At 43.6% G+C, this 13,530-nt stretch overlaps 1 protein-coding gene across 3 annotated transcripts in view; it reads left to right on the top strand.

Annotated features, from left to right (window-relative positions):
• Positions 1-13,530, top strand: part of CEP128 (centrosomal protein 128) — a 409,764-nt gene that overhangs the window by 119,348 nt on the left and 276,886 nt on the right. For all 3 annotated transcript variants that reach the window (XM_054028732.1, XM_054028729.1, XM_054028731.1), the window contains one exon: positions 8,808-9,458. In XM_054028732.1, the coding sequence (XP_053884707.1) occupies positions 8,808-9,458 (651 nt within the window). The remainder of the gene's footprint in view (positions 1-8,807; positions 9,459-13,530) is intronic.

Raw genomic sequence — 13,530 nt, 5'->3', positions numbered from 1 at the left:
ATAGTAGAGGCTCAACTTAAATTTATACACCAAATTAAATGTATACTCCCAAACATAGTAAGAGAACCAAAAAAGTGCCATAGTGGCTAAACAAAGTAAAAGAAGCAGTAAGATGCAAAAAGGCATCCTTTAAAAAGTGGTAGTTAAACCCTAGTGAGGAAAATAGAAAGGAGCATAAACTCTGGCAAGGTGATGTGTAAAAATATAATTAGGAAGGCCAAAAAAAGAATTTGAAGAACAGCTAGCCAAAGACTCAAAAGTAATAGCAAATATTTTTTTAACTACATCAGAAGCAGGAAGCCTGCTAAACAACCAGTGGGGCCACTGGACGATTGAGATGCTAAAGGAGCACTCCAGGACGATAAGGCCATTGTGGAGAAACTAAATGAATTCTTTGCATCGGTCTTCACGGCTGAGGATGTGAGGGAGATTCCCAAACCTGAGCCATTCTTTTTAGGTGACAGATCTGAGGAACTGTCCCAGATTGAGGTGTCATTGGAGGTGGTTTTGGAACAAATTGATAAACTAAACAGTAATAAGTCACCAGGACCAGATGGTATTCACCCAAGAGTTCTGAAGTTCACTCAAATGTGAAATTGCAGAACTACTAACTGTAGTCTGTAACCTATCATTTAAATCAGCTTCTGTACCGGATGACTGGCAGATAGCTAATGTGATGCAACTTTTTAAAAGGGCTCCAGAGGTGATCCTGGCAATTACAGGCCTGTAAGCCTGACTTCAGTACCGGCAAACTGGTTTATACTAGTACTATAATAAAGAACAATATTGTCAGACATATAGATGAACATAATTTGTTGGGGAAGAGTCAACATGCTGTGAGCACAGTTAGATGACACTGATTATAATAGTGGTGTCTGGTCTTCATTGGAGCTCTTACTGGTGATAGTGATGGTAAGAAATTCTAGGAATTATGGCTGAGTACACTAGACCTTGGTTTTATGTCTCATCTAAAAGACAGCAGCATAGCTTCCCTTATTTTGTGGGATTGGTGGCTGATTTAGAAGGAACAGAACCACCTCTTGAGTCAACAGCACAATTTCTTGCAGCACTTGGGATTTTCTTTGGAGCTCTCTCTTCAAAGTTTTCATCATCATCTCATTCTGCAACTTCTCAGTGCTGGTGGGATTGCAACCCAAGGAGAGTGTGGTTACAGGCTTAGAGTGCTATGATTAATGAAATTTTTATCTTTCAGTAATTGGCTGAAAAATTAGCATTGTAATTGCAATTATAGAGTAATGGAGTTTAAGGGCAGAAGGGACCACAAGATCATCTAGTCTGACCTCCTATATATCACAGGCCACCCAGCATCCTCACCTTAACTCCCAAACCAAAATTAAACCAAAGTATTACAACTCACAGAAATGTAGACTGTTATGTGCCGGAGGCAGAGAATAAGAGGGACTGAGGTGCACTAGTGCCCACGGTCCTCCCAATGACAGGCAAGTGATTATAAGATACACCCAAATAATCCTGGCGAGTGACCCACAACTACACGCTGCAGAGGAAGACCAAAACCTGCCAAAGTCACTGCCAGTCTGTCCTCGGAGAAACTTCCTTCTTGACTCCCATATGGATATCAGTTAGACCCTGAGCTAGTGAGCAGGAACCAGCCAACCAAGCACCTGAGACAGAGAATGCTCAGTGCTACCTCAGAGCCCAATACTGGTCTCAGTAAAATGTGTTTTGAATAATAAAAGTAGAAAAAACAAAAACGTGTAACCTGAAATAATTGAAATGTGATCAAATCACATTTGGTCCATCAGCAAACCACTTTAACAGAATGTTAAGGTTGGATGGGTTCAGCCTAACATTTAAAGTTGAGGAAATGCCAGATCAAAGATTGCACATAGAACTTCAACTCTTTCCTGTTGTATGTGTGCATTACAATAAAATCATTAGTGTGAACACTGTGGCAAATGGCTGACACTATTGTGGTGGGTCAGTGCGCTGCCCCTTACCCTTATTGTTGGGCATTGATGGCTCCACTAGTGCCCTGGTGGGGGAGAGAAGGGGAGCCGGGAAGGGACCCGGGTCTGCCCCTACTCCAGGTCCCAGCCCCTTCAGCTTCACTGGCTTCTTACCCTCTTTCCCCTTGGGCAGGGTTTCTCTCGGTCCTCTGTGCTGGGGGAGTACCTCTGCTCTGCTTGGGCAGGGTTTCTCTTCCCCTGGTACTCCTCCAAACTACAGTCAGTTCTTCTTCCCTTCTGTCTGACGGAATAGGCTTTTTTTATTAGATCTCTGGCATGGTCTTAATTGGCTCCAGGAGCTCTAATTAACCTGTAGTAACCTCTCCTCAGTCCTCAGGGAATAAGGCCCTGATCATCCTGAGGCTTATATAGCTCCCATTGAACACTCTACTGCTGCCCTTTGGCCTTGCAGTATCATAACACACACACTTTCTCGGTGTTGTATCGTTTGCCCATAACCGTAGACACATATATTACACTGCTCTACAGCCAAAATGCTTCTGAAATAAATGTAGTCAAACTTTACTAATTCTGGATCACTGAGAATGAAAATGATGCTTAAAATTGATGATTGCCTCTAGTTTTCAAGATATGCTATTGGGTCAGTATATACAACCCTTGACTTGGGAATGGCGGAGGATAAGTGAGTTATAAAGGGAAGGGATCTCAATTTAAACCAGAAATGACTAAAATACATCTATGACTGGGTTTGGACAGTACTTGCTTTTTAGGCAAAACCATGAATGATGAAATCTGAAGCTGGTATTGCGTCATACGTGATATGAATTGCATCATGTTATTCCTAGAAGTCATGGATGATGCAATCGTAACAAAGCTTACATCACTCTGCTGAACAAATTGCCCTATATCAGCTCTAGAAATCATACAGTGTTGTGCTCTCATTTGTCAGTGTTTGATTTTGCAAAGGGACACATTTCTGTTTAGCCAAAGTGAGCAGAGATGCCTCGTACTTGTGTGAACAGTGCAGATAACTTCTGCTATGTTTTGTGGTGAAGTGACTTTTGCATCACAAAAGCGCCGTATAACCACTATGGTTAAGAAAGCCTATCACCTTTATTTTGGCTACAAAATTGGAGATCAGGACAAGAGGTGGGCCCCACACATATGCTGCAACACTTGTGCAACAAAACTTCGCCAGTCGTTGAACAGGAAAAGGAACTCTATGCCTTTTGCAGTGCCAATGATTTGGAGAGAGCCAACAGATCATACCAGCGATTGTTACTTCTGAATGGTGCCTCCCGTTGGAAAAGGTGTGTCAAAGAAGAAAAAGTGGACTGTGCATTATCCAAACATTCCATCAGCTATACGCCCAGTACCCCACTGAGAAGGACTGTCGGTTCCTGATGCACCAGAATCATTCTCACTTGAGTCAGACGAGGAAGAGGATGAAACTTCTGGTCCTGAGCCATCAATGTCACAGGACCCACATTTTCTCCCATCCTTCTCCTCTGAACCACACCTCATAACACAAGGTGAACTGAATGACCTTGTCAGGGATTTGGAACTACCTAAGAGTAAGGCAGAGCTGTTGGGCTCCAGACTACAGCAGTGGAATCTCCTGGCAGGTGATGTTAGGGTTTCCATGTTCCGTGACCGTCAAAAGGATCTTGTCCCATTCTTCTTTATGGAACAACATCGATGGTCTGTTGGCAGCCCTCAACATCGTTCACAATCCAGATGAGTGGAGACTGTTCATTGATTCATCGAAGATGAGTCTTAAAGCTGTTTTACTGCATAATGGCAATGTTTTGCCATCAATTCCAGTTGGTCATGCAGTCCATATGAAGGAAATCTATGACAACATAAAACAACTTTTGAGGTGCATAAACTATGCCCAACCTCAGTGGCAGCTTTGTGGTGATTTGAAGGTTGTTGCTCTCTTGCTTGGTCTGCAGACTGGATACACAAAGTACTGCTGTTTTCTCTGCGAATGGGATAGTCATGCAAGAGATTCCCACTACATCAAGAAAGATTGGCCACTCCGACAGTCATTGGAGCCTGGGAGGAAAAGTGTTCAGCATCCACCACTTGTTGAATCAAGGAAGATTTTGTTACCACCCTTACACATCAAGCTGGGTCTGATGAAGAACTTTGTCAAGGCCATTGACAAAACACAAGCAGCTTTCAAGTACCTCCGTGGAAAATTTCCAAGGTTAAGTGAAGCTAAGATAAAGGAAGGTGTTGGTCCTCAGATTCGTGAACTTCTTCGAGATGATGCAATTGACCATGCACTGCATGGCAAGGAAAAGACGGCATGGAAAGCCTTCCAGTTAGTGGCAATAAATTTTCTCGGAAACAACAAGGCAGACAACTACAGGTTGTTGGTGGAAAACCTCCTCAAGGCATCCAAAAGCGTTAGTTGCAACATGTCACTAAAGATGCATTTTTTGCACTCTCATCTATATTTTTTTCCACCGAACTGCAGAGCAGTGAGCAATGAGCACGGCGAGCGATTTCACCAGGACATTGCAACAATGGAGAAACACTATCAGGGCAAATGGAGCCCATCAATGCTTACAGACTATTGCTGGACAGTGACAAGAGATGCTCCATTTAATGAATACAGGAGACAAGCCATGAAGCGCCGAGTAGACACTGAATAGGACTAAACTATGTACATAATAGTTTTTTGCCTTTTGTTTCATAATAAATTTTATTTATATAACCCTTTTGCTGATTTTTAAAGTGTTACATAAACAGGACAGGTGAAATATTATCATGTAAAGCAACCATAAACACATGAAAAGACCTAGGTTTACAATTTATGATTAAAACTCTACTATCTACACAATATACATAGACATAAAATGTAAAAACTTAAATATCTTAGAAACAGTAGTCAATCAGTTGTTTTAATTGTCATATTTGAATTCAGCACATCAAAATACATAATAAATAGCACATTTTATCTCTGAAGCAGACGACTTCTCGAAAATTGTAGACCAGTGTTACATGTGTATTATATTGTGTTGGCTAGAAAGACCTATGGAAGTCTCTTGTATAAATCACAAGGAGCCTTGTGCACTAAACAAGATGAAACTTACAAAGTTGTAAATACTTTTAAGCTGTTTTGGAGGTTTTGAGAAATAGTATAAGATGGAGCTTTTGTGCATGTGCATATGTCATTAAAGACAGTAATGTAATGTATATAGATGGAGTAAAGATTCTTCATGCAATCTTAACAGGCATTTCCTGGCTGTTTTTAAGTAGTGGTTCTGAGAATGCATAAATTTAAAAATTTTTCATAGAACCAAGTTTCCATAGAACAATAAGGCAACCTTCTCTGAAGAGAGGTATCTTCTGTCAACATTTCAGCATATTGTCCAAAATTAAAAAAAAAAAAACACAGACTACCTAAAGTTAGGCTCTGAAATGCATATGTAGGTATCTACATAAATAGCTAGATTTTCCAAAAAGATGAGCACCCAACAGCTCTCACTTACTTCACTCTCCTTGTACTAAAAGCAGCTAAGCCTTCCAAACGGTCCAAAAAAGCCCTACACAGTTTTGGGCTGAAACCAGACCTAGAAAATTTCTGTTCAAAAGCTGAAACTTTCAGAAAATGGTGAATGTTTGGAAACACTTGACTATAGCTGTTGCTAGTGCTCCATCAAAAATACTGTACAGGTACTGTAATACTTGTAGCATATTCATGTGAAGGGTTTAAAGCTGCTTTATACATGCTAATCAACAGCTCTGTGAGGAAAGTAGTATCCCAATTTTATAGTTGGAGAAAATTTATGACCTGGAAATGCTAAATGAATTGCTTAGAGTCACAAGTCAATTGGAGAATGAGGGAATCAAACTACCAGTTCCCCACTGTAACCATTAGACCGGGGTCCCCAACGCAGTGCCCGTGGGCGCCAGGGCGCCCACTGGGGCGTCTAAGTGCGCCCACGTACTGGCTGGCAGATGAGCATCTGCTGAAATGCCGCCGAGAAGCAGCGTCATCCAGAGGTGTCGCTGCCGAAATCAGCGGCATTCCGGTGGCGACGCTTCTGGATGCTGTTGCTTCTCGGCGGCATTTCGGCAGCAACGCCTAGTGACGTTGCCGCTTGTCGGCGGCATTTCCGCAGATGCTCGTCCGCTGCCACGGTCCTCCGTGGCTCGTCGTCTGGCACCCTCCAGACTAAAAAGATTGGGGATCACCGCGTTAGACCATAGTCCTGATGCCATGTCTTTGTACAAAATAGCATTATACGGTGTGGTATAGAGAATAGATCAATGGATTGGGACTCAGGAAACCTGATTTCTATTCCTGGCTCTGCCGCTCATCTGCTGGGTGACCTTGGGCAAGTCATTAACCTGCATGCTTTAGTTTTCCCATCTGTAAAATGGGGATAATGATATTTGCCTCCTCTGTAAAACACTGAGATCTGTTGAGGAACAGCAATAACTAGGTATTACAATTCTTATTCACATTTATAAAGCACAATAGGATAGTGCTTTACTCACATTTAAAAAAAATCCCTCTACCCTGAGAAGCTTAAAAATGTAAATTAAATCAATGTAGAACACTTAATCTAGACAAAGGAAAGCATTAGAGAAAGGAGGGATGAGAGTTAAAACAAAGATAACATGAGTTATATAGAAAGTGAATAATGTATGTTTTGATATTTTAAAATAAAGACCGAGGTAGAGCAAAAGGTGAAGAACAGACAGCATGGGAGTTGAATACATGTTAAAAAAAAAAAAAAAAAGTAAGGAAGGCGGTTTTGAAGCTCAGTTACAAGCCCACAAAACTAGTTTTTGTATAAAACAGGGATCGGCAATCTTTGGCACACGGCTCGCCAGGGTAAGCACCCTAGTGGGCCGGCTGGTTTGTTTACCTGCTGCGTCCACAGGTTCGGCCAATCGCAACTCCCACTGGCCATGGTTCGCCGCTCTAGGCCAATGGGGGCTGTGGGAAGCGGCGTGGGCCGAGGGATGTGCTGGCCGCTGCTTCCTGCCAAAGGTTGCTGATCCCTGGTATAAAAGGATAGATGAGCACAATCTTTGTGATGGCAACTCAAATAGTGCTGTAATGAGATTGAATCTTCCTACCGATATTGTATTTAAGGTTGTCTGAATTGAATTTTTCTCTTTTAAGTTTTAAATTTTTCCCATTAAAGATGCATAAAAATGCTAAATGGTACTGGTATGTTTTTATCCTTATTTAAAAATCTGTTTGAATCTTGTTTTCCACATTAGAAGTTATCAGCACCTTGCTAACAGGTTTGACAGATGTGTCTGACATCTGAAAAACAACTTCTTACTAGTGGATATATAATATAAAATAAACTGCACGTCATTATGGGGACAAAACACAAATATCTTATTGTGTATATATATATTTAAAATAGTGACACACACACTTTGCATCTGAGGGTTTTAGAAACCTAGATACAGCATTTATCATGAGCTTCAGGTAACTAGCTGAAAATAATTTGGGCGTCTTTAAAAATTTACAGACACAATAATCTAGTGTCTCAGATAAACTGGGATATTTTAAAAATACAGCGTGAAGTCTTTGCTTTTGATTCATTCGTTGAAAGTGATGATTGAAAAACATCAAACTTGAATTCTGAACATAATTTGCAGTTATCTGAGTTTTTCCAAATATTTGCAAGCTTCATTTGAACATTGGTTGTAGCAGGCTTCCCTAGATGTAATTTTCTACTGAGTTATCAGGATAGTTTTATGTCTTGGCCATGTGGTTAGCCTTCCACATGATGATGTTTCATTTTCTAAAATCTTTAAATTGTTGTTTCTTTTCTTCTTAGCTTTCATATATTGTCTCGACAATGGGAAAGTGTATGATACATATCAAACATATGTACATATTTTTAAAGTTAATGCAAGCAATCACCGTTTTAATACTTGAAAAGAATTTAGGTTAAGTGCAAATTATTGTTCTTGAATAGTCCTGCAGTCAACATGCAGTTTTAGAAAGGCTGAAACACTGATGCACTCCCAGATAAAAACTGCTATGGCTGACACTCTGTCTTTAAATCCATATATTAATATCTTAACATGTCTGAATTTCTTTTAAATGTATCATAGTTTTTTGTCTTGGGATATTTTAAAATAAGTTTTATTTATAAGTACTGGTATTTGGTAGCCTCCTTGGAAACAGCCAGCGTAGTTTACTGTCAAATATAAACAAATCTCCTTCGCTACTTTTAAGAATTAAAAAATCCAGTAGTGGATATAATGTAATATAGGCAAATCTCATGCAGGCCCTTATCATTGCCTCATCTTGGTTCATGAATATAGTGACACTCCTGATTATTAGCAGAAAGTATTGTAAGTTCCCATATACTTTGGGAAAGGAATTTTTAAAAATTACTTTATAATGCAAACAGATACTGGAAGAAGAAACAGGATGGTGTGAAATTATTGGTCAAACAGCGGGCAAGCCAAAATACTGAAGGATAAATATTCAGGTGCCCGTAAGGTAGTTTCTCTGCTTGTTTCTGTTTATTTCTTTCTTCCAAGTACTATCCCGTAGAAAGCAGTATATCTCAGACTGCAAAGAGGATGGGAAAAATGGAAGACTGACTCAAATTGGCCCCTATTCAGTGAGTTACTTAAGCACATGCCTATCCTTAAGCTTTCGATTAGTCCCATTGACTCAGCGCATTTAAAGTTAGCTAAACTCCCAAGTACCTTTGAATCCCAAGGGCCATAATCTGTAAACATTTTCTCTTCTCACAGTATAAAGTTTGTTTATTGCTTCCAAACAGCATAGTTTTCACCAAGTTTTGATCTAATGAATTTTTAGGTAATATTTTGATTTTTTTTTTCCATATTTCCTAGGTCCTTAAAGAGAAGGATGACCTGAAGGCTCAGCTTCTCTCTGCTATACATCAGATAGAAAACCTTCGGAAGGAGCTGAGTGATGTGCTTACAAAGAGGGCCCAGCAAGAAGAGGAACTCCATTGTAAGGAGGTGAAGCTCAGTGAAACCAAGTCTCAACAGATAGTTCTTGAACAAGAGATCAGGGAAGTCCAAGATAAAGCAAATAAACTGGAGAGTGAGTTGCAAAAGCAGATCCTGGTACAGAACCAGATGAGAAATGAAAAAGAACGTTTAGAGGAAGAGCTTGAAACAGCTAACATGATCAATGAAAAAGACCAGGAAAGATTCTTAGAGATGCAAGAAGATATAAAAAACTTAAGTGCTATTCGGGCAGAGCTGACAAACAGAATAGCAGAGGAAGAAAAAGTCAAGAAAGAGATTCTCAAGAACTTTTCAGACCTTCAAAAACATCAGGCGTCTAAGCAAGATGAGATGACTACAACTAGCTGGCAGCTGAAGATGGAGAGAGATGTTCACCAGCAGCAGCTGGCAGATCTTAGATCAGAGTTGAAGAATGTGAAAACAAAGCATGAGAGAAATGTTCAAGAGCTGATGAAGCTCTTTAGGCAAGAAAAGGATGAGACAGAGAACCACATTAGGAGGCTGAAGGTAACTTTGCTGAATAATTCTGCTGTTGATTTTTTTTTTCTATTAGGCGATGAAGTTAACAAAGCATGAACTTTTAAAGATCTTTATGTATTTCTGAGCACTGCAGTAAAGATAAAACTAACAATAAAGGGGTTTATGCATATTTAGTCTGTTTGAAATGGATTATAGCAAATCAGGGACCACTTCTGCAGGATCACTGAAGCCTTTTAAGAAGAATTCTGGAGGTCCAGTAAAGATAGATGTGACGATAAATGATAATCTAAAACAGGACATGTTTCAGAGGTATATAGGTTGAAAGATATGGGTGAAGCCCTATTGTGTCCATAGTAGCTTTAAGACAAAAGCCCTCATTAGTACAACAGTAACTTTGGTAAATTAGATTGTTGACTGGGTAGAACAGGGCGTGTAAAGCATTGGAGTTCTAACACTTTGTTACTAACCTCTCTGACTACTGTCTTTTTATCTGTTACCCCTGCTATACTATGGACATATCATGTCCCAGAGATGCTGCATTTCTGGAAGTGTGTGTATTGCACAATAGCTGAAATAGCATCACAGTCACTCCAGGAACAGTTTCTGAATATGAATCATAGTAGCATGTTGAATTTGCAAAGGTTAGTTTTAATGACTTCTTGTATTTTAAAGCGTTTCCAGAGTGTACAATTTCCATATCATTTACAAAAAAAACCCTACCCAATAATTGTGCCGTAAAAATATTTTATGAAGCAGACTGTTAAATTTATTTAGAAACAAGTTCACATTTTAGTGCAACTCATTTGCTGCTGACACCAGGCTATATGATTAAAAAGGAAGAAAACAAAAGCATTTTATATTTCACAAGACTGATCTGAATAAAATCTAAGAGTATTTAAACTGAAATGGATACTCTAAACAGCCTTATTAATTTTCAACATTTGACTGTACATCTATATGATCAGTCATCTGTTACATTTTTATTAGTGTAAACTAGTGTAGGATAATAATAGTTGGTATTTATTAATAAGCATTTCCGTGGTGCTACTGGTATACACAGTGGTTTACAAAATAGTTTGTAGACAGTAAGCTGTTCTGGGTAAGGGATATGTCTGAAACATGTAGTACATTAAACCTAAACATACTCTTCTTCTTCGAGTGCTTGCCCATATCGATTCCAATTAGGTGTGCGCGCGCCGCGTGCACGATCATCGGAGAAATTTTTCTACCCTAGCAACACCTGGTTTGTCGGCTGTGGAGCCCCCTGGAGTGGCGCCTTCATGGCGCTGGATATATACCGCAGCCAACCCAGCGTCCCCTCAGTTCCTTCTTACCGCCCGTGAAGGTCGTTGGAACTGGGGAGTGTGGCATAGCTGTTCTCCACTCTCCTAGCTTTACCCGTTGTTTCTTGTAGATAGTTGTTAATTGTGTTCTTTAGATTAGTAGTTGTTAATAGTTATAAATAGTTTTCTTAGTTAGCGGGGGTTAAGGGGGCTCTTATTTCCCCCTTTCCCCCCAGGCGCACAGCCGGGCTCATGCCCAAGGCTCCCAGCTTTAAGCCATGCACGACATGTGCTAGGCCTATGCCAACGGGAGACCCCCATGACTCTTGTCTGAAGTGCTTAGGGGAGTCTCACCAAATGGACAAGTGCAAGATTTGCAAGGCTTTCAGACCAAGGATGAAAAAGGAGCGAGACTTGAGGCTTAAGCAGCTCCTCATGGAGGCGGCACTTAGCCCGGATCCTCCTTCGGCGCGCCAGGTTCCGGCACCAAGCGCGTTGGTGTGTAGTGCCCCAGCGGCACCGTCCGGTACTGCACCGCGGGCAGACGCAGGAAAGGCGCCACAGCACCGTCCTCCCTCGGCACCGCGTCCACCGCAAGCCCCTCGGCGCCGATCCCTGTCTCCGGGACATAAAAGGCCCCGTAAGACTCAGGACGCTGCCGTTCAACAGGCACCGGCTCCCCACGCGGGGGTAGAGCCGCGCCCGGCTTCTGAACGCCAGAGGGTGGAAGTATCATCTGCACCGTTGATTCCGGCACCGGATGTGGAGCCGTTGAGTCCGGCGCGGACTGGCTCACCGCCTCGTCAAGTGGTGGAGCCCTGTCTCCCTTCCACCCCGGAGACATTTGCCACGGCGAGAGACCTCATCGCCCTCACGGAGCCGGTGCCTTCTCAACCTGCGGCACCGTATGCCCTTCGTACTGTACAGTCCAGGGGCAAGCCTACCCTGATACGCTCGCCGTCTCCGGGCGTGGGCTCGCGGCACCGCTCCCGGTCTCGGAGCAGGTCTCGACGCCGCTCGCAGTCCCGGCACCGATCTCCATCTCAGCGCCGGTCGTACTCGCGGCACAGATCTACCTCCTGGCACTGATCTTCTTCTCGGCACCGACCCGAGCATCGGTACCGGTCGGAGTCAAGGCGCAGCTCCCGGCACTGGTATGAGCGCCGCTCACATTCGCAAAGCCGCTCTCGGCACCGAGGTTACAGACGGTCTTCGTCATCCAGATCCGGGTCCCGGTACCGACATGGACATCCCGGTACCATTCACTGGCACCATACAGAGGTTGCTCGCCATTGGATCGGCACCGCTTGGCACCGTATCAGGACGATTCTCTGCACCCACGCTCGGCACCGCCCTGGCCCTCGAGATCGGCGTCTCACTCATCTGAAGGGGCCCCCCGTTCAGCGTATCCTGCTCAGGGTCAAGATGCAGACGACTTGGGTCATTGGCAGGAGGGGGCAGAAAACCTGTGACAAGACCCTACGCATTGGTCTTTCTGGACCCCTTGGGCATATCACCAGGCTCAAGGGGCTCCACTCGCTCGGCTCACTCTGAGCCCAGGGCTCCTGAGGCCACCATCTCCCGTCCCCCCTCAGGGGGTATGGAGGCTGTGGCCCTGTCCGATGCCTTCCTTCTAACGTGGAAGGGCCAGCCGTTCTACGCTTTTCCTCCATTCCCACTGGTCCACAAGGTACTGCTCAAACTACGCAGAGACCAGGCACGTATGATTCTAGTCGCTCCAGCTTGGCCAAGACAGCACTGGTACACCACGCTTCTGGAGCTATCGATTCAAACTCCGATCACTCTTCCCTTGTGCCCAGACTTGATCTCCCAGGACCACGGTCGATTGTGTCACCCCGACCTGCAATCGCTCCACCTGACAGCGTGGATGCTCCATGGCTGAATCGGACAGAACTGCAATGCTCACATCCCGTGCAACAGATTCTGCTGGGAAGTAGAAAGCCCTCTACACGGACCATCTACTTAGCCAAGTGGAAGCGGTTCTCCTGTTGGTGCGAACAGCGGGCCACGCCCCCCTTGCAGGCGTCTATTCCCCTCATACTCGAGTATCTCCTGTCCCTGAGACAGCAGGGTTTGACGATATCTTCAGTCAGAGTTCACCTGGCCGCTATATTGGCATTCCACCCAGGAGAACACGCTTCCTCGGTCTTCTCTAATCCGATGGTTGTCAGATTCCTCAAGGGCTTAGACCACCTTTACCCGCAGCAACGCCAACCTGTTCCGGCGTGGGATCTTAATCTGGTCCTCTCCAAGCTCACAGGACCCCCGTTTGAGCCATTGGCTACCTGCTCGCTCCTTTACTTATCTTGGAAGACAGTCTTCCTCATAGCCATCACTTCAGCAAGGCGTGTTTCGGAACTCAGGGCTCTCACGTCTGAGCCTCCGTATATAATCTTCCATAAAGACAAGGTGCAGCTTCGCCCCCACCCTGCCTTTCTTCCCAAGGTGGTATCGGCTTTTCATGTGAATCAGGATATATTCCTCCTGGTCTTCCATCCTAAGCCGCATGCCACGTGTCAAGACCAGCGTATGCACTCCTTGGACGTGCGCAGGGCTTTCTGTGTATATTGCTTTCTATATTGAACGTACGTAACCATTTCGAAAGCCGACGCAACTTTTCGTTGCAGTAGCCGACCAGATGAAGGGCCTACCGGTCTCCTCCCAACGTCTCTCCTCTTGGATCACGTCCTGCATTTGTGCTTGCTACGACCAGGCCGGTGTCCCGACTCCGCGCCTCACCGCTCACTCCACGAGGGCCCAGGCCTCCTCGACTGCCTTCCTGGCTCAAGTTCCGA

Source organism: Malaclemys terrapin, chromosome 4 (genome assembly GCF_027887155.1).
Source record: "Malaclemys terrapin pileata isolate rMalTer1 chromosome 4, rMalTer1.hap1, whole genome shotgun sequence".
NCBI classification, from domain to species: domain Eukaryota; kingdom Metazoa; phylum Chordata; order Testudines; family Emydidae; genus Malaclemys; species Malaclemys terrapin.
Note: the sequence above shows the minus strand (reverse complement) of the source record. Positions and strands in the feature narration are given on the sequence as shown.